Here is a 24,416-nt window from a genome sequence, read left to right as displayed (position 1 = left end):
CTCTCCCCTCCTCCTCCTCTCTTCCTCCTCCCCTCCTCCCCTCTTCCTCCTTCTCTCCTCTCCTCTTCCTCCTCTCCTCTCCCCTGCTCATCCTCCTCCTTCCCTCCCCTCCCCTACCCCTCCTCTCTTCTCCTCTTCTTCTCCTCTCCTCCTTCCCCCCATCCCCCTCCTCCTCCCCTTCCTCTTCCCTCCTCTCCAGACGTATTCAGGTCTGTTCTGTGTGGTGGTGAACCCCTATAAGATGCTTCCTATCTACTCAGAGAAGATCATTCAGATTTATAAGGGGAAGAAACGCCACGAGGTTCCTCCTCATATCTACTCCATCACTGATAACGCTTACAGGAACATGATGCAAGGTAAAAGGGGGGGGAGACACTACTTTTCACCAGAGCCCATCAAATCAAATATAATTGTATTTGTCACATGCTTTGTGAACAACAGGTGAAGACTAACAGTGAAATGCTGACTTACGTCCCCAACAATGAAGAGAGAAGATGAGATACAAATAATAACACAATGATTAATGATAACTTAGTTATATACACAGGGTACCATTACCGAGTCAATGATAACTTGGTTATATACATGGGGTACCAGTACTGAGTCAATGATAACTTGGTTATATACACAGGGTACCAGTACTGAGTCAATGATAACTTGGTTATATACAAAAGAAATCAGCCAAGACCTCAGAAAAAAACTGTAGACCTTCACAAGTCTGGTTCATCCTTGGGATCAATTTCCAAACGCCTGAAGGTACCACGTTTATCTGTACAAATAATAGTACGCAAGTATAAACACCATGGGACCACGCAGCCGTCATACCACTCAGGGAGGAGACGCGTTCCGTCTCCTAGAGATGAACGTACTTTGGTGCGAAAAGTGCTAATCAATCCCAGAACAACAGCAAAGGACCTTGTGAAGATGCTGGAGGAAACAGGTACAAAAGTATATATATACACAGTAAAACGAGTCCTATATCGACATAACCTGAAAGGCCGCTCAGCAAGGAAGAAGTCACTGCTCCAAAACCGCCATAAAAAAGCCAGACTACGGTTTGCAATTGCACATAGGGACAAAGATCGTACTTTTTGGAGAAATGTCCTCTGGTCTGATGAAATAAAAATAGAACTGTTTGGCCATAATGACCATCGTTATGTTTGGAGGAAAAAGGGGGAGGCTTGCAAGCCGAAGAACACCATCCCAACCGTGAAGCACGGGGGTGGCAGCATCATGTTGTGGGGGTGCTTTGCTGCAGGAGGGACTTGTGCACTTCACAAAATAGATGGCATCATGAGGGAGGAAAATTACGTGGATATATTGAAGCAACATCTCAAGACATCAGTCAGGAAGTTAAAGCTTGGTCGCAAAGGGGTCTTCCAAATGGACAATGACCCCAAGCATACTTCCAAAGTTGTGGCAAAATGGCTTAAGGACAACCAAGTCAAGGTATTGGAGTGGCCATAACAAAGCCCTGACCTCAATCCTATAGAAAATGTGTGGGCAGAACTGAAAAAGTGTGTGCGAGCAAGGAGGCCTACAAACCTGACTCAGTTACACCAGCTCTGTCAGGAGGAATGGGCCAAAATTCACCCAACTTATTGTGGGAGGCGTGTGGAAGTCTACCCGAAACTTTTGACCCAAGTTAAACAATTTAAAGGCAATGGTACCAAATACTAATTGAGTGTATGTAAACTTCTGACCCACTGGGAATGTGATGAAATAAATAAAAGCTGAAATAAATCATTCTCTCTACTATTATTCTGACATTTCAAATTCTTAAAATAAAGTGGTAATCCTAACTGACCTAAGACAGGGAATGTTTACTAGGATTAAATGTCAGGAATTGTGAGAAACTGAGTTTTTGGCTAAGGTGTATGTAAACTTCCGACTTCAACTGTAGATATGTACATATAGGTAGTGGTAAAGTGACTAGGCAACAGGATAGCGATTAAACAGACAGAACTATTTTGGGTTCAATGTTGAACCCTTTCCACAGTGTACTACATGGAACCCAAAAGGGTTCTACTTAGAACCAAAAGCAGTGCATTATTTAGGGAATATGATACCATTTCAGACAGAATCCAAATTCTACTGGTCCAGTTTCCAGCCATCAGAAGGGGGTATTCTCCAAAATACCCAGACATGGAGTCTGTCTGTGTGTGTTAAGTTGTGTGTGTGTGTGTGTATGTATGTGTGTGTGTGTGTTTATGTTTCAAAATACCCATACATGGAGTCCGTCTGTGTGTGTTAAGTTGTGTGTGTGTGTGATAAGGTATATGTATGTGTGTGAGTGTTTGTGTTTCAAAATAGCCATACATGGAGCAGGTTACCAAGGTTACCTTCCTCCAGTAGCCCTCTCCAACCCTCTGCTATTTTTAGCCAATATTGAGTGACAGAGAAGTTAATCTCGTGCAAAAATAGATGTAGGAAGCTGTTCCTAGTCTTCCCTCTATGTGTGAGTGAACAGAGCACCTTAAGTTCATGTTTGGTGTGTTCAGCTTGGCTTCAACTGTCCTGCCTTAACCCATCTCTCTATCTCTCTCTCCCTCTGTTTCCCTTCTCTCTCTCTCTCTCCCCCCTTCCCGCTCTCCCCCTCTCTCTCTCTCTCTCTCTCTCTGTCTCTCTCTTTCTCCCTCTGTTTCCCTTCTCTCTCTCTCTCCCTCCCTCCCCCCCTCTCTCTCCTCCTCCCTCCCTCTCTCTCTCTCACTCCCTCCCCCTCTCCCTCCCTCCCTCTCCCCCTCCCTCCCTCCGTACCTCCCTTTCTCTCTGTCTTACTCCACAGAGCGTGAGGACCAGTCAATTCTGTGCACGTGAGTCTAAATCTCAAACACAGACATATTTTTTCCAACACATGACCTTGTTGCCCCTTGTACCAGGGATGCGTCCCAAGTGTAACCTTGTCCCGTGACCTTATCCCGTGACCTTATCCCGTGACCTTATCCCGTGACCTTGTGTCTGTCGGGTTCTACCTGAGCTGAACCTTGTTCTGAGGTGTTGAGCATGAACGTTTTCACATCTCAGAATTGTTTTGTTCACTCTTAGAATAAAGGGTTCCAAAAGGGTTCTTCCGCCGTCCCCATATGAGAGCCCTTTTTGGTTCCAGGTAGAACCCTTTTTGGTTCCAGGTAGAACCCTTTTGGGTTTCATTTAGAACCCTCTGTGGAAAGGGTTTTACATGGAACCCAAAAGGGTTCTACCTGGAACCAAAAAGGGTTCTTCAAAGGGTTCTCCTACGGGGACAGCAGAAGAACTCTTTTAGGTTCTAGAGAGCACCTGTTTTCTAAGAGCCTGGTGAATTCTTCTTTCATAACGAATTAAGGTCGTCACCTTAAAGGCACCTAAAGTGCAGAGTATCAAGATCTTGAGACATTTGTAAATTGTTTTTTGGGGGGGTGTGCAACTGCAGATAGAACCCTATGGTTCTGAAATGTCAACCTGGGTTCAGTCATACGTTTCTATCTGACACTTCTGAATTAGACAGAGGTGAGTCTGGAGCCCTGTCCCTCTCCTCTCTAACCCTCTGTCCCTTTCCTCTCTAACCCCACCAGAGGTGAGTCTGGAGCCCTGTCCCTCTCCTCTCTAACCCCCTGTCCCTCTCCTCTCTAACCCCCTGTCCCTCTCCTCTCTAACCCCCTGTCCCTCTCCTCTCTAACCCCCTGTCCCTCTCCTCTCTAACCCCCTGTCCCTCTCCTCTCTAACCCCCTGTCCCTCTCCTCTCTAACCCCACCAGAGGTGAGTCTGGAGCGGGGAAGACAGAGAACACGAAGAAGGTGATCCAGTATCTGGCGGTGGTGGCTTCCTCTCACAAGGGCAGCAAGAAGGACACTGGAGCTGTGAGTGTTACCTCTAGTGTACAATACAATACAATATGATACACCACAATACACTGGCCCTGTGTTACCTCTAGTGTACAATATAATATGATACACTACAATACACTGGAGCTGTGAGTGTTACCTCTAGTGTACAATATAATATGATACACTACAATACACTGGAGCTGTGAGTGTTACCTCTAGTGTACAATACAATATGATACACTACAATACACTGGAGCTGTGAGTGTTACCTCTAGTGTACAATACAATATGATACACTACAATACACTGGCCCTGTGTTACCTCTAGTGTACAATACAATATGATACAATACACTGGAGCTGTGTTACCTCTAGTGTACAATACAATATGATACAATACACTGGAGCTGTGTTACCTCTAGTGTACAATATAAAACACTACAATACACTGGAGCTGTGTTACTTCTAGTGTACAATACAATATGATACACTACAATACACTGGAGCTGTGAGTGTTACCTCTAGTGTAAAATACAATACAATATGATACAATACACTGGAGCTGTGTTACCTCTAGTGTACAATACAATATGATACACTACAATACACTGGAGCTGTGTTACCTCTAGTGTACAATACAATATGATACACTACAATACACTGGAGCTGTGTTACCTCTTGTGTACAATACAATATGATACACTACAATACACTGGAGCTGTGAGTGTTACCTCTAGTGTACAATACAATATGATACACTACAATACACTGGAGCTGTGTTACCTCTTGTGTACAATACAATATGATACACTACAATACACTGGAGCTGTGAGTGTTACCTCTAGGGTTGCAAAACCTTCCCAAATGTTCCAGAAATCCTGGATGGAAGTTTCCTGGAATCAGGATGGAATAAGCAGGACATCTAGGAATCATCCAACTGGGATTTCTGGAAAACCTGGGAATAATGGGAAGTTACAGGACTTTCTACAACCCCTGCCTCTACTGTACTCTGCTCAACACACTCAATGTGACGTGTTGAGTCCCTCAGAGGAGAGCAGCAGATATTGAGTTGATGGAAACTGAACTGAAATGTCTAAACCGTGGAACCCTTTTGTTTTCATTGAGAAGAGCACTCATAAGAGACTGTACTTTTATCAATGTGATGACAAAACATTTCTTTAACAATGAAAGACATTTCTGTGTGATATTTTTGTTGTGTGACAGGATGCACCAACACTAGTCAAGGTATGACAACTCTTCCTGTGATGTGGCCTATGCAGACTACTGTAACGTAACTGACTGTGTGGTAGAAACTACTGCTGGTCTGGTTGGTGGACTGCTTCCTCTTCAGTTTGTGCTGCTTGGTGCTGCTGGTGGTTTAGGCTTCATCTCTTCTGCTGAAGAGGCAAATCTCTCAGAATCAATACTGATAGCCAATGAGCTGTACTCTAAGTCCTGCTATGGACCGCCCCCTAGTTCTATATTCAATACTGATAGCCAATGAGCCGTACTCTAAGTCCTGCTATGGACCGCCCCCTAGTTCTATATTCAATACTGATAGCCAATGAGCCGTACTCTAAGTCCTGCTGTGGACCGCCCCCGTGGTCCTATATTCAATACTGATAGCCAATGAGCTGTACTCTAAGTCCTGCTATGGACCGCCCCCTAGTTCTATATTCAATACTGATAGCCAATGAGCCGTACTCTAAGTCCTGCTATGGACCGCCCCCGTGGTTCTATATTCATATTCTATATATTCCATATTCCCCTTACCCAATCACAGAAGAAGACAGTTTAGGGTTCACATATCAGACACGACCTATTCCCCAAGGATACAATTACAGAAGAAGAAGAGGAAGAATTTAATTTAAAAAATAGCTAGTGACAATGATGAAGGAGAATAGAAGAATACTTTATTGTGTATCATAAATAATACGTTATGTCAGGTTATAATACGTTATGCCAGGTTATAATACGTTATGCCAGGTTATGATACGTTATGCCAGGTTATAATACGTTATGCCAGGTTATAATACGTTATGCCAGGTTATGATACGTTATGCCAGGTTATGATACGTTATGCCAGGTTATCATACGTTATGCCAGGTTATGATACGTTATGCCAGAATATGCCAGGTTATGATACGTTATGCCAGGTTATAATACGTTATGCCAGGTTATAATACGTTATGCCAGGTTATAATACGTTATGCCAGGTTATGATACGTTATGCCAGGTTATGATACGTTATACCAGGTTATAATACGGTATGCCAGGTTATGCCAGGTTTTGATACGTTATGCCAGGTTATAATACATTATGCCAGGTTATAATACGTTATGCCAGGTTATGATACGTTATGCCAGGTTATCATACGTTATGCCAGGTTATGATACGTTATGCCAGGTTATAATACATTATGGCAGGTTATAATACGTTATGCCAGTTTATGATACGTTATGCCAGGTTATGCCAGGTTATAATATGTTATGCCAGGTTATGATACATTATGCCAGGTTATAATACGTTATGCCAGGTTATGATACGTTAAGCCAGGTTATAATACGTTAAGCCAGGTTATGCCAGGTTATGATACGTTATGCCAGGTTATAATATGTTATGCCAGGTTATGATACGTTATGCCACGTTATGATACGTTATGCCAGGCTATGATACGTTATAACAGGTTATGCCAGGTTATCATACGTTATGCCAGGTTATAAAACGTTATGCCAGGTTATGCCAGATTATAATACGTTATAACAAGTTATGCCCGGTTATAAAACATTATGCCAGGTTATAATACGTTATGCCAGGTTATAATTCATTATAATACGTTATGCCAGGTAATAATGCATTATGATACATTATACCAGGTTATAATGCATAATAATACGTTATGCCAGGTTATAATACATCATAATAGGTTATAATGCTCACATCATCCTCTGCCTCCTCTGTAGGAGAAGCCAGAGAAGCCTGGGTCTCTGGCCTATGTGAGTATGAGAGTAGCACCCTATTCCCTATTTAGTGCACTACTTTTGACCACCGCCTATAGAGGTCTGGTAAAAGAAGTGCACTGCATATGTAATAGGGTGCCATTTGGGAGTTCATAGCTGCATGCTAGCTAGCGTGTCACACCTACATTTGATTAACCGATATGATCGATCTCTCCTGTCCTATAGCATGTGAACACTATTAACTGTTGATGGACCTCTCTGTGTATTACAAAGTAGTGGCCTGTGTGACATTTAAAATCGTGTGTGAAACATCAAAGTCACCCCATAATAATCTTTTCACTAATCTCTCTGAGTGGTTGCTATGCTACATCTCACTGACTGTGTTTTGCTCTGTGTCTGTTGCACTGCTTTGTAGTGTGTCTCAGTTGTCCATTTCTTTGTTGTTGTACAGTGTAACGTAACTTGTGTTGTTTTTGTTGTGTGACATCATTCTTTGGTAATATGCATGAAGTGGAATAATAATTGTGACGTCACAGATATGTGATTGTTTTTCCTCCTTTCACCCGTTTGTCCTCCAGGGGGAGCTAGAGAAGCAGCTGCTGCAGGCTAACCCCATCCTGGAAGCCTTCGGGAACGCCAAGACCATCAAGAACGACAACTCCTCACGATTCGTAATTAACTCACGGTTTACACACACTCAGACACTGTTACACACACTCAGACACTGTTACACACACTCAGACACTGTTACACACACACTCAGACACTGTTTAGACACACTCAGACACTGTTTACACACACACACTCAGACACTGTTACACACACTCAGACACTGTTACACACGCTCAGACACTGTTACACACACTCAGACACTGTTACACACGCTCAGACACTGTTACACACACACTCAGACACTGTTACACACACACTCAGACACTGTTACACACACACACACACTCAGACACTGTTTACACACACTCAGACACTGTTTACACACACTCAGACACTGTTACACACACACTCAGACACTGTTACACACACTCAGACACTGTTACACACGCTCCGACACTGTTACACACACACTCAGACACTGTTACACACACACTCAGACACTGTTACACACTCAGACACTGTTACACACTCAGACACTGTTACACACTCAGACACTGTTACACACACACTCAGACACTGTTACACACACACTCAGACACTGTTACACACACACACACTCAGACACTGTTTACACACACTCAGACACTGTTACACACTCAGACACTGTTACACACACACTCAGACACTGTTACACACACACTCAGACACTGTTACACACACACTCAGACACTGTTTACACACTCAGACACTGTTTACACACTCAGACACTGTTTACACACTCAGACACTGTTACACACGCTCAGACACTGTTACACACGCTCAGACACTGTTACACACGCTCAGACACTGTTACACACGCTCAGACACTGTTACACACACGCTCAGACACTGTTACACACACACTCAGACACTGTTACACACACACTCAGACACTGTTACACACGCTCAGACACTGTTACACACGCTCAGACACTGTTACACACACGCTCAGACACTGTTACACACACGCTCAGACACTGTTACACACGCGCTCAGACACTGTTACACACGCTCAGACACTGTTACACGCGCTCAGACACTGTTACACGCGCTCAGACACTGTTACACGCGCTCAGACACTGTTACACGCGCTCAGACACTGTTACACACGCTCAGACACTGTTACACACTCAGACACTGTTACACACTCAGACACTGTTTACACACTCAGACACTGTTACACACTCAGACACTGTTACACACTCAGACACTGTTACACACACTCAGACACTGTTACACACACTCAGACACTGTTACACACTCAGACACTGTTACACACTCAGACACTGTTACACACTCAGACACTGTTTACACACTCAGACACTGTTACACACACTCAGACACTGTTACACACTCAGACACTGTTACACACTCAGACACTGTTACACACTCAGACACTGTTACATACGCTCAGACACTGTTTACACACGCTCAGACACTGTTTACACACGCTCAGACACTGTTTACACACGCTCAGACACTGTTTACACACGCTCAGGCACTGTTTACACACGCTCAGGCACTGTTTACACACGCTCAGGCACTGTTTACACACGCTCAGGCACTGTTTACACACGCTCAGGCACTGTTTACACACGCTCAGACACTGTTTACACACGCTCAGACACTGTTACACGCGCTCAGACACTGTTACACGCGCTCAGACACTGTTACACGCGCTCAGACACTGTTACACGCGCTCAGACACTGTTACACACGCTCAGACACTGTTACACACACTCAGACACTGTTACACACACTCAGACACTGTTACACACTCAGACACTGTTACACACTCAGACACTGTTACACACTCAGACACTGTTACACACTCAGACACTGTTTACACACTCAGACACTGTTTACACACTCAGACACTGTTACACACTCAGACACTGTTACACACTCAGACACTGTTACACACTCAGACACTGTTTACACACTCAGACACTGTTTACACACTCAGACACTGTTTACACACTCAGACACTGTTACACACTCAGACACTGTTACACACACTCAGACACTGTTACACACTCAGACACTGTTACATACGCTCAGACACTGTTTACACACGCTCAGACACTGTTTACACACTCAGACACTGTTTACACACTCAGACACTGTTTACACACGCTCAGACACTGTTTACACACGCTCAGACACTGTTACACACGCTCAGACACTGTTTACACACGCTCAGACACTGTTTACACACGCTCAGACACTGTTACACACACTCAGACACTGTTTACACACGCTCAGACACTGTTACACACGCTCAGACACTGTTACACACACTCAGACCATGTTACACACACTCAGACACTGTTACACACACTCAGACACTGTTACACACACTCAGACACTGTTACACACTCTCAGACACTGTTACACACTCTCAGACACTGTTACACACTCTCAGACACTGTTACACACGCTCAGACACTGTTACACACTCTCAGACACTGTTACACACTCTCAGACACTGTTACACACGCTCAGACACTGTTTACACACGCTCAGACACTGTTTACACACGCTCAGACACTGTTTACACACGCTCAGACACTGTTTACACACGCTCAGACACTGTTACACACTCAGACACTGTTACACACGCTCAGACACTGTTACACGCGCTCAGACACTGTTACACACGCTCAGACACTGTTTACACACGCTCAGACACTGTTTACACACGCTCAGACACTGTTTACACACGCTCAGACACTGTTACACACGCTCAGACACTGTTACACACGCTCAGACACTGTTACACACGCTCAGACACTGTTACACACGCTCAGACACTGTTACACACACTTTTCAAACAAAACTATATTAATTTAAAAAATGTCAAATTAAATTCATTCATTCATTCCTTCGCTCTCTCCACATTACTACTAACTTGATTAAAGCTTTTAACTAGGACCCAGAGTCTTTCCCGGTCTGATTACGTAGTCAGGAAAATCTCCTGGCACCAGTCCCTTGTTACTAGAGTACAGACTGCTATTCCTTGTTACTAGAGTACAGACTGCTATTCCTTGTTACTAGAGTACAGACTGCTATTCCTTGTTACTAGAGTACAGACTGTTAGTCCTTGTTACTAGAGTACAGACTGCTATTCCTTGTTACTAGAGTACAGACTGCTATTCCTTGTTACTAGAGTACAGACTGCTATTCCTTGTTACTAGAGTACAGACTGTTATTCCTTGTTACTAGAGTGCAGACTGTTATTCCTTGTTACTAGAGTACAGACTGTTATTCCTTGTTACTAGAGTACAGACTGTTATTCCTTGTTACTAGAGTACAGACTGTTATTCCTTGTTACTAGAGTACAGACTGTTATTCCTTGTTACTAGAGTACAGACTGTTATTCCTTGTTACTAGAGTACAGACTGTTATTCCTTGTTACTAGAGTACAGACTGTTATTCCAGTGATATCATGACATCTATCAAGAGCTCAGAGCTCACATATACAGTATCCTACATATACAGTATCCTACATATCTCTACTCACATATACAGTATCCTACATATACAGTATCCTACATATCTCTCCTCACATATACAGTATCCTACATATACAGTATCCTACATATCTCTCCTCACGTATACAGTATCCTACATCTCTCTCCTCACGTATACAGTATCCTACATATACAGTATCCTACATATACAGTATCCTACATATCTCTCCTCACGTATACAGTATCCTACATATACAGTATCCTACATATACAGTATCCTACATATCTCTCCTCACATATACAGTATCCTACATATACAGTATCCTACATATACAGTATCCTACATATCTCTCATCACATATACAGTATCCTACATATACAGTATCCTACATATCTCTCCTCACGTATACAGTATCCTACATATACAGTATCCTACATATACAGTATCCTACATATCTCTCCTCACATATACAGTATCCTACATATACAGTATCCTACATATACAGTATCCTACATATCTCTCCTCACATATACAGTATCCTACATATCTCTCCTCACGTATACAGTATCCTACATATACAGTATCCTACATATACAGTATCCTACATATACAGTATCCTACATATACAGTATCCTACATATCTCTCATCACATATACAGTATCCTACATATCTCTCCTCACATATACAGTATCCTACATATACAGTATCCTACATATGTCTCATCACATATACAGTATCCTACATCTCTCTCCTCACGTATACAGTATCCTACATATACAGTATCCTACATATCTCTCCTCACGTATACAGTATCCTACATATCCCTACTCACATATACAGTATCCTACATATACAGTATCCTACATATACAGTATCCTACATATCCCTACTCACGTATACAGTATCCTACATATACAGTATCCTACATATCCCTACTCACATATACAGTATCCTACATATACAGTATCCTACATATACAGTATCCTACATATACAGTATCCTACATATACAGTATCCTACATATCTCTCCTCACATATACAGTATCCTACGTATCTCTCCTCACATATACAGTATCCTACATATACAGTATCCTACATATACAGTATCCTACGTATCTCTCCTCACATATACAGTATCCTACATATACAGTATCCTACATATACAGTATCCTACGTATCTCTCCTCACATATACAGTCTCCTACATATCTCTCCTCACAGGGCAAGTTTATTAAGCTCAACTTTGACGTGACCGGATTCCTGGTTGGAGCCAACATCGATACCTGTATCCTCATGAAATATACTTTCTATAAATATACAGACTTTGGGCTCCTCATAGAGATGTATTGTAGTGTTTATCAAATTCATCTTTTTAGAGATTTGGGAGATAAAAGGGACAGTTCCCCAGACACAGATTAAACCTAGTCCTGGACTAAAAAGCCTGTTCATTGTATATTAATATTTCATGTGTGTCGGGGGGAAACTGGTCCAACGTAAAAGGAGGTGTCTTGTTCCTGCACCACAGAGGTGTTTTGTCTTTAACCCTCCGCTGTCCACCAGACCTGCTGGAGAAGTCTCGCTGTATCCGCCAAGCCAAGATAGAGAGAGCCTTCCATATCTTTTACTACATGGTGGCCGGCGCCAAGGACCAACTAAAGGGTGAGGAGATTGACGGATGGAATGACGGATGGACAGGCCAGGATTGGTCGTTTCTCCTAAATCAGGGGTCGGCAATAATTTTGTCTCGAGGGCCACATCAGGGTTTCAAAGATTCTGGGTCGGGCCCACCACTGTCCTAGATAGTTATGCTCATTTAAAGGACAGGTCTGAAACTACTTTCTGTTTCTGTCTCTATATAGAGAAGCTGTTGCAGGGGGGTTTCAGTGTGTTTCGTTTACTGGGAGCAGTAAACACTGAGCGTACAAAACATTAAGAACATCAAAAAAATAAATGTTTTGTCATACCTGTGGTATACGGTCTGATATACCACGGCTGTCAGCCAATCAGCATTCATGGCTCGACCCACCCATTTTGTAACGTCTGATATACCATAGCTTTTAGCCAATCAGCATCCAGGACACAAACTACCCGGTTTATAATAATATAATAAATATTATAAACTGGGTGGTTCGAGCCCTGAATGCTGATTGGCTGACAGTCATGGAATATCAAACTGTATACCACGGGTATGACAAAACATGTAATTACATTGGTAACCAGTTTATAATAGTAATAAGGCACCTCGGAGGTTTGTGATATATGGCCAATATACCACGGCTAAGAGCTGTGTCCAGGCACTCCATGTTGCGTTGTGCCTAAGAACAACCCTTAGCCGTGGTATATTGGCCATATGCCACACCTCCTCAGGCCTTATTGTTTAATTACATAGTGTATAAACCATACAGCTCCTCCTCTCCTGTCTGTCCCTGTATAGAGGAGCTGTTACTGGAGGATTTCGGGGCCTACCGGTTCCTGGTGGCGGGTCACGTGGAGGTGCCTGGTCAGGAAGATGATCAGATGTTCATAGAAACACTGGAGGCCATGGAGATCATGGGTTTCTCTGAGGACGAGAGGACAGGTACTGGAGATCATGGGTTTCTCTGAGGATGAGAGGACAGGTACTGGAGGGAGGGGAGGGCTGTCTCTGAGGATGAGAGGACAGGTACTGGAGGGAGGGGAGGGCTGTCTCTGAGGACGAGAGGACAGGTACTGGAGGGAGGGGAGGGCTGTCTCTGAGGACGAGAGGACAGGTACTGGAGGGAGGGGAGGGCTGTCTCTGAGGACAGGTACTGGAGGGAAGGGAGGGCTGTCTCTGAGGACAGGTACTGGAGGGAAGGGAGGGCTGTCTCTGAGGACAGGTACTGGAGGGAAGGGAGGGCTGTCTCTGAGGACAGGTACTGGAGGGAAGGGAGGGCTGTCTCTGAGGACGAGAGGACAGGTACTGGAGGGAGGGGAGGGCTGTCTCTGAGGACAGGTACTGGAGGGAGGGGAGGGCTGTCTCTGAGGACAGGTACTGGAGGGAAGGGAGGGCTGTGTCTGAGGACGAGAGGACAGGTACTGGAGGGAAGGGAGGGCTGTCTCTGAGGACGAGAGGACAGGTACTGGAGGGAAGGGAGGGCTGTCTCTGAGGACGAGAGGACAGGTACTGGAGGGAAGGGAGGGCTGTCTCTGAGGATGAGAGGACAGGTACTGGAGGGAAGGGGAGTGCTGTCTCTCAGGATGAGAGGACAGGTACTGGAGGGAAGGGGAAGGCTGTCTCTGAGGACCAGAGGATAGATACTAGAGGGAAGAGGAGGGCTGTCTCTGAGAACAGGTACTGGAGGGAAGGGAGGACTGTCTCTGAGGACAGGTACTGGAGGGAAGGGAGGGCTGTCTCTGAGGACGAGAGGACAGGTACTGGAGGGAGGGGAGGGCTGTCTCTGAGGACAGGTACTGGAGGGAAGGGGGGGCTGTCTCTGAGGACAGGTACTGGAGGGAAGGGAGGGCTGTCTCTGAGGACAGGTACTGGAGGGAAGGGAGGGCTGTCTCTGAGGACAGGTACTGGAGGGAAGGGAGGGCTGTCTCTGAGGACAGGTACTGGAGGGAGTGGAGGGCTGTCTCTGAGGACAGGTACTGGAGGGAAGGGAGGGCTGTCTCTGAGGACAGGTACTGGAGGGAAGGGAGGGCTGTCTCTGAGGACAGGTACTGGAGGGAAGGGAGGGAGGGCTGTCTCTGAGGACAGGTACTGGAGGGAAGGGAGGGCTGTCTCTGAGGACAGGTACTGGAGGGAAGGGAGGGCTGTCTCTGAGGACGAGAGGACAGGTACTGGAGGGAAGGGGAAGGCTGTCTCTCAGGATGAGAGGACAGGTAGTGGAGGGAAGGGGAGTGCTGTTTCTCAAGATGAGAGGACAGGTAGTGGAGGGAAGGGGAAGGCTGTCTCTGAGGACGAGAGGACAGGTACTGGAGGGAAGGGGAAGGCTGTCTCTCAGGATGAGAGGATAGATACTAGAGGGAAGGGGAGGGCTGTCTCTGAGGATGAGAGGACAGGTACTGGAGGGAAGGGGAGGGCTGTCTCTGAGGACAGGTACTGGAGGGAAGGGGAAGGCTGTCTCTGAGGATGAGAGGATAGATACTAGAGGGAAGGGGAAGGCTGTCTCTGAGGACCAGAGGATAGATACTAGAGGGAAGGGGAGTGCTGTCTCTCAGGATGAGAAGACAGGTACTGGAGGGAAGGGGAGTGCTGTCTCTGAGGATGAGAGGACAGGTACTGGAGGGAAGTGGAGGGCTGTCTCTGAGGACCAGGGGATAGATACTAGAGGGAAGTGGAGGGCTGTCTCTGAGGACCAGAGGATAGATACTAGAGGGAAGAGGAGGGCTGTCTGGCTTTTAGGCTATCATTCTCTTTCTCCACCTCACTTTGTCTTTCTGTGTCCATCTGTCATTCTCTCTCTCGCTCTATTTCTCTTGAGGACGAGGGGATAGGTAGGGGTAGGGCTGTCTCTCTTTCTGCTGTCTCTCTCAGTGATGTCTGTCTGTCTCTCTCTCTCCTCCCACCTCTCCTCTCATCCCTCGCTCCTCTCCTCACTCTAGGCATGATGAAGGTGGTCTCCACTGTGCTCCAGCTGGGGAACATTAAGTTCAACAAGGAGAGGAACAATGAGCAGGCCACCATGCCCGACAACACAGGTGATACATGACATCACACAGGTAGTAGCAGCACATGTGAGACATGACATCACACAGGTAGGAGCAACACAGGTGATACATGACATCACACAGGTAGTAGCAGCACATGTGAGACATGACATCACACAGGTAGGAGCAACACATGTGAGACATGACATCACACAGGTAGGAGCAGCACATGTGAGACATGACATCACAAGGGTAGTAAGAACACAGGTGTGACATGACATCACACAGGTAGTAACCACACAGGTGAGACATGAAATCACACAGGTAGGAGCAAAACAGGTGTGACATGACATCACACAGGTAGGAGCAACACAGGTGAGACATGACATCACACAGGTAGTAACCACACAGGTGAGACATGGCATCACACAGGTAGGAGCAACACAGGTGGGACATGACATCACACAGTTAGGAGCAACACAGATAACAACAGAGTTTGTTCACAGTAACACAAGCTTGAAAATACAGTTTACATTTAGCACAGATAACACAGAGAGGAAAGCACAGGTAAGAAAGGCAACAGGTAACATACCACTAACACAGGTAAGAACGACAACAGGTAACATACCACTAACACAGGTAAGAAAGACAGCAGGTAATATACCACTAACACAGGTAAGAAAGACAGCAGGTAACATACCACTAACACAGGTAAGAAAGATAACAGGTAACATACCACTAACACAGGTAAGAAAGACAGCAGGTAACATACCACTAACACAGGTAAGAAAGACAACAGGTAACATACCACTAACACAGGTAAGAAAGATAACAGGTAACATACCACTAACACAGGTAAGAAAGACAGCAGGTAACATACCACTAACACAGGTAAGAAAGATAACAGGTAACATACCACTAACACAGGTAAGAAAGACAGCAGGTAACATACCACTAACACAGGTAAGAAAGACAGCAGGTAACATACCACTAACACAGGTAAGAAAGATAACAGGTAACATACCACTAACACAGGTAAGAAAGACAGCAGGTAACATACCACTAACACAGGTAAGAAAGACAACAGGTAAGATACCACTAACACAGGTAAGAAAGACAGCAGGTAACATACCACTAACACAGGTAAGAAAGACAACAGGTAACATACCACTAACACAGGTAAGAAAGACAGCAGGTAACATACCACTAACACAGGTAAGAAAGATAACAGGTAACATACCACTAACACAGGTAAGAAAGACAGCAGGTAACATACCACTAACACAGGTAAGAAAGATAACAGGTAACATACCACTAACACAGGTAAGAAAGACAGCAGGTAACATACCACTAACACAGGTAAGAAAGACAACAGGTAACATACCACTAACACAGGTAAGAAAGACAGCAGGTAACATACCACTAACACAGGTAAGAAAGACAACAGGTAAGATACCACTAACACAGGTAAGAAAGACAGCAGGTAACATACCACTAACACAGGTAAGAAAGACAACAGGTAACATACCACTAACACAGGTAAGAAAGACAGCAGGTAACATACCACTAACACAGGTAAGAAAGATAACAGGTAACATACCACTAACACAGGTAAGAAAGACAGCAGGTAACATACCACTAACACAGGTAAGAAAGATAACAGGTAACATACCACTAACACAGGTAAGAAAGACAGCAGGTAACATACCACTAACACAGGTAAGAAAGACAACAGGTAACATACCACTAACACAGGTAAGAAAGACAGCAGGTAACATACCACTAACACAGGTAAGAAAGACAGCAGGTAACATACCACTAACACAGGTAAGAAAGATAACAGGTAACATACCACTAACACAGGTAAGAAAGATAACAGGTAACATACCACTAACACAGGTAAGAAAGACAACAGGTAACATACCACTAACACAGGTAAGAAAGACAGCAGGTAACATACCACTAACACAGGTAAGAACGACAACAGGTAACATACCACTAACACAGGTAAGAAAGATAACAGGTAACATACCACTAACACAGGTAAGAACGACAACAGGTAACATACCACTAACACAGGTAAGAAAGACAACAGGTAACATACAGTACGACTAATCTTTCTCTCTCTCTTTCCCTTTATTCTCTTCTCCTCTCTCTCTCTTTTCCTCCCCCCTCCCCCCTCTCTCTCTCTTGCCTCCCTTCCTCCCCCTCTCTTCTCTCTCTCTCTCTTCAGCGGCTCAGAAAGTGTGCCACCTGCAGGGTATCAACGTGACAGACTTCACCCGTTCCGTCCTCACCCCCCGTATCAAGGTGGGCAGAGAGGTGGTGCAGAAGGCTCAGACCAAGGAACAGGTACTCTTCTATTCTACTATATTCTACTCTAGTCTACTCTAGTCCACTCTACTTTATTCTAATCTATTCTACTCTATTATATTATATTCTAGTCTATCCTACTCCTATGTTCTATTCTATTATGGTATACTATTTTCCATTGTACTCTACTCTATTGTTATCTATTCTACTCTATTATGTTTTATTCTACTCTGTTCTATTATACTATTTTCTATTGTACTCTATTATATTCTACTCCATTCCACTATCTTATATTCTACTCTATTCTACTGTCTTCTATTCTACTATCTTATATTCTACTATCTTCTATTCTACTCTATTCTACTCTCTTCCATTCTACTATCTTCTATTCTACTATCTTCTATTCTACTCTATTCTACTCTCTTCTATTCTACTATCTTCTATTCTACTCTATTCTACTATCTTCTATTCTACTATCTTCTATTCTACTCTATTCTACTATCTTCTATTCTACTATCTTCTATTCTACTATTTTATATTCTACTATCTTCTATTCTACTCTATTCTACTATCTTCTATTCTACTCTATTCTACTATCTTCTATTCTACTATCTTCTACTATCTTCTATTCTACTATTTTATATTCTACTATCTTCTATTCTACTCTATTCTACTATCTTCTATTCTACTATCTTCTATTCTACTATCTTCTATTCTATTCTACTGTCTTCTATTCTAATATCTTCTATTCTACTATCTTCTATTCTACTATCTTCTATTCTACTATCTTCTATTCTACTTTGTTATATTTTACTCTATTCTATTCAACTATACTCTATTAATCTCTACTCTATTCTACTATCTTCTATTATACTCTGCTCTACTCTATTATATTCAATTCTACTTTATTATATTCTACTCGGTTCTACTTTGTTATATGTTACTTTATTCTATTCATCTCTATTCTGCTATATTCTATTCTACTCTGCTCTACTCTATTATATTCAATTCTACTTTATTATATTCTACTCGGTTCTACTTTGTTATATTGTACTCTATTCCATTAAACTCTACTCTATTCTATTCAACTATACTCTATTATACTCTATTATGTTCAATTCTACTCTGTTCTACTCTATTCTGTTCTATTCAACTCTACACTAGACAAAATACCCTCTTCTACTCCATTCAACTCGACTCTATTTTACTCTACTCAATTCTACTTTACTATATTCTATTCTGCTCTATTCTACTCTGTTCTACTGTATTCTACTCTATTATATTACTCTATGCTATGCTACTATATTCTGTTCTATTCTGCTTCATTATATTCTACTCTTTTTACTCTATTCTACTGTGTTCTACTGTATTCTACTGTATTCTACTGTATTCCACTCTATTCTATTGTATTACTCTATTCTATGCTACTATATTCTGTTCTATTCTACTTCATTCTATTCTACCCTTTTCTGTTCTATTATATTATACCCTGTTCAACTCATACTTGTACTCTATTCTACTTTATTCTATTAAACTCTACTCTATTCTACTATATTATATTCTACTCTATTCTACTATGCTCTACTCTATTATATTCAATTCTACTTTATTATATTCTACACGGTTCTACTTTGTTATATTTTACTCTATTATATTCAACTCTACTTTATTATATTCTACTTTATGTTATATTATGCTCTAATCTATTCAACTCTACTGTATTCTACTCTATTCTATTTTACTTTATTATATTGAACTCTAAACTACTATAATCTACCCGATTCTATTCCATTCAACTCTACCCTATTCAACTCTACTCTGTTCTATTCAACTCTACTCTATTCAACTATACTCTATTCAACTCTGTTTGACTCCATTCTATTATGTTCTACTCTATTCTATTGTACTCTATTCTACTCTACTTTATTCTGTTATATTCTACTCTTCTGTTTTATTCAACTATACACTACTCTAATCTACTCTATTATATTAAACTAATTTCTTATCTTTAATCAACTCTATTATGTTCTACTCTATTCTTCTCTACTATATTCTACTCTATTCAATACTACTCTATTCTACTCTATTCAACTCTACTCTATTCTGTTCTATTATGTTCTACACTATTTTACTCTGTTCTATTCAACTATTCAATTCTACTCTCTTCTAATCTACTCTATTTTACTCTACTCTATTCAACTCTAATCTATTATATTCTACTCTATTCTATTCAACTCTACACAATTCTAATCTACTCTATTCTAATCTACTCTTTATCTCTACTCTACTCAACTCAAATCTATTATATTCTACTCTATTCTATTCAACTCTATTCTATTCAACTCAACTCTATTCTACTCTTCTCTATTTTATTATTCTCTAATCTATTGTATTCTACTCCATTCTATTCTAGATTCAACTTAATTGTACAATACCTTCCTCTCACATGTTCAGTTAAAAGTTGAATCTTATTTTCAACAGAGACCTGGCTACATATAATGTATCTGAAGCATAAGTAGTTATAGTACATAGTCCTTCTCCAGAGGAAGCTTTAGTCAGAGACAGGGCTGTACATGGAGGCAGACAAGATGACGGTTCACACACTCCCTGTCTATCTCTCTCTCCGTCTCCCTCTCTGTCTCCCTCTCCCCCTCCTTCCCTCTCCCTCTCCCCCTCCCTCTCCCTCTCCTTCTCTCTCTCCTTCTCCCCCTCTCCCTCTCCTTCGCCCCCCTCCCCCTCCCTCTCCCTCCCTCCCTCTCTCCCTCCCCCTCCCTCTCCTCCTCCCTCCATCTCCCCCTCCCTCTCCATCTCCCCCAGGCTGACTTTGCCATCGAGGCCCTAGCGAAGGCCATGTATGAGCGGTTGTTCAGGTGGATCCTGGCTCGGGTGAATAAGACTCTGGATAAGGCCAAACGTAAAGGAGCATCATTCCTGGGGATCCTAGACATCGCTGGCTTCGAAATCTTTGAGGTGAGATTGAGGAGTCTTTAAGTTGACAGAGAAAGGAATTCAGCAGGGGTCCCGTGGGGCCAGTTGGTAGCTCATGGCGCATTGCAACGCCAAGGTTGTAGATTCGATTCCCATGGAGGACCGGTAGAAGAAAATGATGCACCCACTACTGTAATTCACTCTGGATACGAGCATCTGCTAAATGACTGACATTTACACCATTTAAAATGGGTAGACGTAGCGATTTGGGAGCCACATCTACCTCCCAAAAGGGACATTTCCCCCAGAACATTTCCTACTATGATTACTGTTATCCAACCATTAAAAACACCCCCTACAGGCCTTGGTCAAAGTAGTGCACTAAATAGGGAATAGGATGTCATTTGGGATTCAGACCTGATGTACAGGACTATGATGTGAGCACTACCTCTATGTTCACCTCCATCTCTCCCATCTCCCCTCCTCAGGAACTAGCACATTACTGTATCTCTGTGTAAACCACTATGTACCTTCTCCTCAGGAACTACCACGGTACTGTAGCTCTGTGTAAACTACTATGTACCTTCTCCTCAGGAACTACCACGGTACTGTAGCTCTGTGTAAATCACTATGTACCTTCTCCTCAGGAACTACCACATTACTGTAGCTCTGTGTAAACCACTATGTACCTTCTCCTCAGGAACTACCACGGTACTGTAGCTCTGTGTAAACCACTATGTACCTTCTCCTCAGGAACTACCACGGTACTGTATCTCTGTGTAAACCACTATGTACCTTCTCCTCAGGAACTACCACGGTACTGTAGCTCTGTGTAAACCACTATGTACCTTCTCCTCAGGAACTACCACGGTACTGTAGCTCTGTGTAAACCACTATGTACCTTCTCCTCAGGAACTACCACGGTACTGTAGCTCTGTGTAAACCACTATGTACCTTCTCCTCAGGACAACTCGTTTGAGCAGCTGTGCATCAACTACACCAACGAGCGTCTGCAGCAGCTGTTCAACCACACCATGTTCATCCTGGAGCAGGAGGAGTACAAGAGAGAGGGGATCGACTGGGCCTTCATAGACTTCGGCCTGGACCTGCAGCCCTGCATAGAGCTCATCGAGAGACCGGTAACACACACACACACAGAGACACACACACACACACTGGACCTGCAGCCCTGCATAGAGCTCATCGAGAGACCGGTAACACACACACACAGAGAGACACACACATACACACTGGACCTGCAGCCCTGCATAGAGCTCATCGAGAGACCGGTAACACACATACACACTGGACCTGCAGCCCTGCATAGAGCTCATCGAGAGACCGGTAACACACACACACACACACACACACACACACACACACACTGGACCTGCAGCCCTGCATAGAGCTCATCGAGAGACCGGTAACACACACACACACAGAGACACACACATACACACTGGACCTGCAGCCCTGCATAGAGCTCATCGAGAGACCGGTAACACACACACACACACAGAGACACACACATACACACTGGACCTGTAGCCCTGCATAGAGCTCATCGAGAGACCGGTAACACACACACACACACACACACACACACACACACACACACACACACATACATACACACTGGACCTGCAGCCCTGCATAGAGCTCATCGAGAGACCGGTAACACACACACACACACACACACACACACACACACACACACACACACACACACACAGAGACACACACATACTGTACACATTGGACCTACAGCAATACACACACGGATGGGTGCTGGTTCCCTAAAGCTGCCCCCCCCCACCTCCCCCCACCCTTCTAGAACAATCCTCCAGGTATCTTGGCTCTGTTGGATGAGGAGTGCTGGTTCCCTAAAGCCACAGACCTGTCCTTCGTTGAGAAGCTGATGAACACACACACGTCCCACTGCAAGTTCTCCAAACCCAAATCACTCAAAGACAAGACTGCCTTCTCTGTTCTCCACTACGCCGGCAAGGTGAGATGAGATTATATGTTTCTGTCTGAAGAGTTCTCCACTACGCCGGCAGGGTGAGATGAGATTATATATTTCTGTCTGAAGAGTTCTCCACCACGCCGGCAGGGTGAGATTAGATTATATATTTCTGTATGAAGAGTTCTCCACTACGCCGGCAGGGTGAGATGAGATTATATATTTCTGTCTGAAGAGTTCTCCACTACGCCGGCAGGGTGAGATTAGATTATATATTTCTGTCTGAAGAGTTCTCCACCACGCCGGCAGGGTGAGATGAGATTATATATTTCTGTCTGAAGAGTTCTCCACTACGCCGGCAGGGTGAGATGAGATTATATATTTCTGTCTGAAGAGTTCTCCACTACGCCGGCAGGGTGAGATTAGATTATATATTTCTGTCTGAAGAGTTCTCCACCACGCCGGCAGGGTGAGATGAGATTATATATTTCTGTCTGAAGAGTTCTCCACTACGCCGGCAGGGTGAGATTAGATTATATATTTCTGTCTGAAGAGTTCTCCACTACGCCGGCAGGGTGAGATGAGATTATATATTTCTGTCTGAAGAGTTCTCCACCACGCCGGCAGGGTGAGATTAGATTATATATTTCTGTCTGAAGAGTTCTCCACTACGCCGGCAGGGTGAGATGAGATTATATATTTCTGTCTGAAGAGTTCTCCACTACGCCGGCAGGGTGAGATTAGATTATATATTTCTGTCTGAAGAGTTCTCCACCACGCCGGCAGGGTGAGATTAGATTATATATTTCTGTCTGAAGAGTTCTCCACTACGCCGGCAGGGTGAGATGAGATTATATAATTCTGTCTGAAGAGTTCTCCACTACGCCGGCAGGGTGAGATGAGATTATATGTTTCTGTCTGAAGAGTTCTCCACTACGCCAGCAGGGTGAGATGAGATTATATGTAGGTGGACTACAATGGTGCCACCTGGCTGATTAATAACATGGTTGTGTTATGGTTGTGGTTGTGTTATGGTTGTGTTATACAGTAGGTGGTCTACAATGGTGCTAGCTGGCTGACGAAGAACATAGTGTTGTGGTTGTGGTTGTGGTTATGTTGTGGTTGTGGTTATATTGTGTTATGGTTGTGGTTGTGTTATAGGTGGACTACAACGGGGCCAGCTGACTGACAGAGAACATGGTTGTGGTTATATTGTGTTATGGTTGTGGTTGTGTTAATAGGTGGACTACAACGGGGCCAGCTGACTGACAGAGAACATGGTTGTGTTGTGGTTGTGGTTATGTTGTGGTTGTGTTGTGGTTTAGTTGTGGTTGTGTTATAGGTGGACTACAACGGGGCCAGCTGACTGACAGAGAACATGGTTGTGTTGTGGTTGTGGTTATGTTGTGGTTGTGTTATAGGTGGACTACAACGGGGCCAACTGACTGACGGAGAACATGGTTGTGTTATGGTTGTGTTATGGTTGTGATGTGGTTATGTTGTGGTTGTGTTATGGTTGTGTTGTGGTTGTATTGTGGTTGTGGTTATGTTGTGGTTATATTCTGGTTATGTTGTGGTTGTGTTGTGGTTGTGTTGTGTTATAGGTGGACTACAATGGGGCCAGCTGACTGGCCCCCCACAACATCGTTGTGATGTGGTTATGTTGTGGTTGTATTGTGGTTGTGTTATGGTTATGTTGTGGTTGTGTTGT

General features: G+C 43.6%; 1 protein-coding gene across 1 annotated transcript in view; it reads left to right on the top strand.

Moving 5' to 3' along the window:
• Positions 1–24,416, top strand: part of LOC129833053 (myosin-11-like) — a 73,756-nt gene that overhangs the window by 4,324 nt on the left and 45,016 nt on the right. Inside the window, exons 4-16 of the mRNA XM_055897307.1 lie at positions 200–356; positions 2,786–2,813; positions 3,734–3,836; positions 6,766–6,798; positions 7,341–7,433; positions 12,109–12,172; positions 12,448–12,546; positions 13,322–13,465; positions 15,457–15,552; positions 17,735–17,853; positions 20,632–20,784; positions 21,708–21,881; positions 22,577–22,750. Of these exons, the coding sequence (XP_055753282.1) occupies positions 200–356; positions 2,786–2,813; positions 3,734–3,836; positions 6,766–6,798; positions 7,341–7,433; positions 12,109–12,172; positions 12,448–12,546; positions 13,322–13,465; positions 15,457–15,552; positions 17,735–17,853; positions 20,632–20,784; positions 21,708–21,881; positions 22,577–22,750 (1,437 nt within the window). The remainder of the gene's footprint in view (positions 1–199; positions 357–2,785; positions 2,814–3,733; positions 3,837–6,765; positions 6,799–7,340; positions 7,434–12,108; positions 12,173–12,447; positions 12,547–13,321; positions 13,466–15,456; positions 15,553–17,734; positions 17,854–20,631; positions 20,785–21,707; positions 21,882–22,576; positions 22,751–24,416) is intronic.

Source organism: Salvelinus fontinalis, chromosome 2, assembly GCF_029448725.1.
Source record: "Salvelinus fontinalis isolate EN_2023a chromosome 2, ASM2944872v1, whole genome shotgun sequence".
Taxonomy (NCBI): Eukaryota; Metazoa; Chordata; class Actinopteri; order Salmoniformes; family Salmonidae; genus Salvelinus; species Salvelinus fontinalis.
This window is presented reverse-complemented; position numbering and strand designations above follow the sequence as displayed.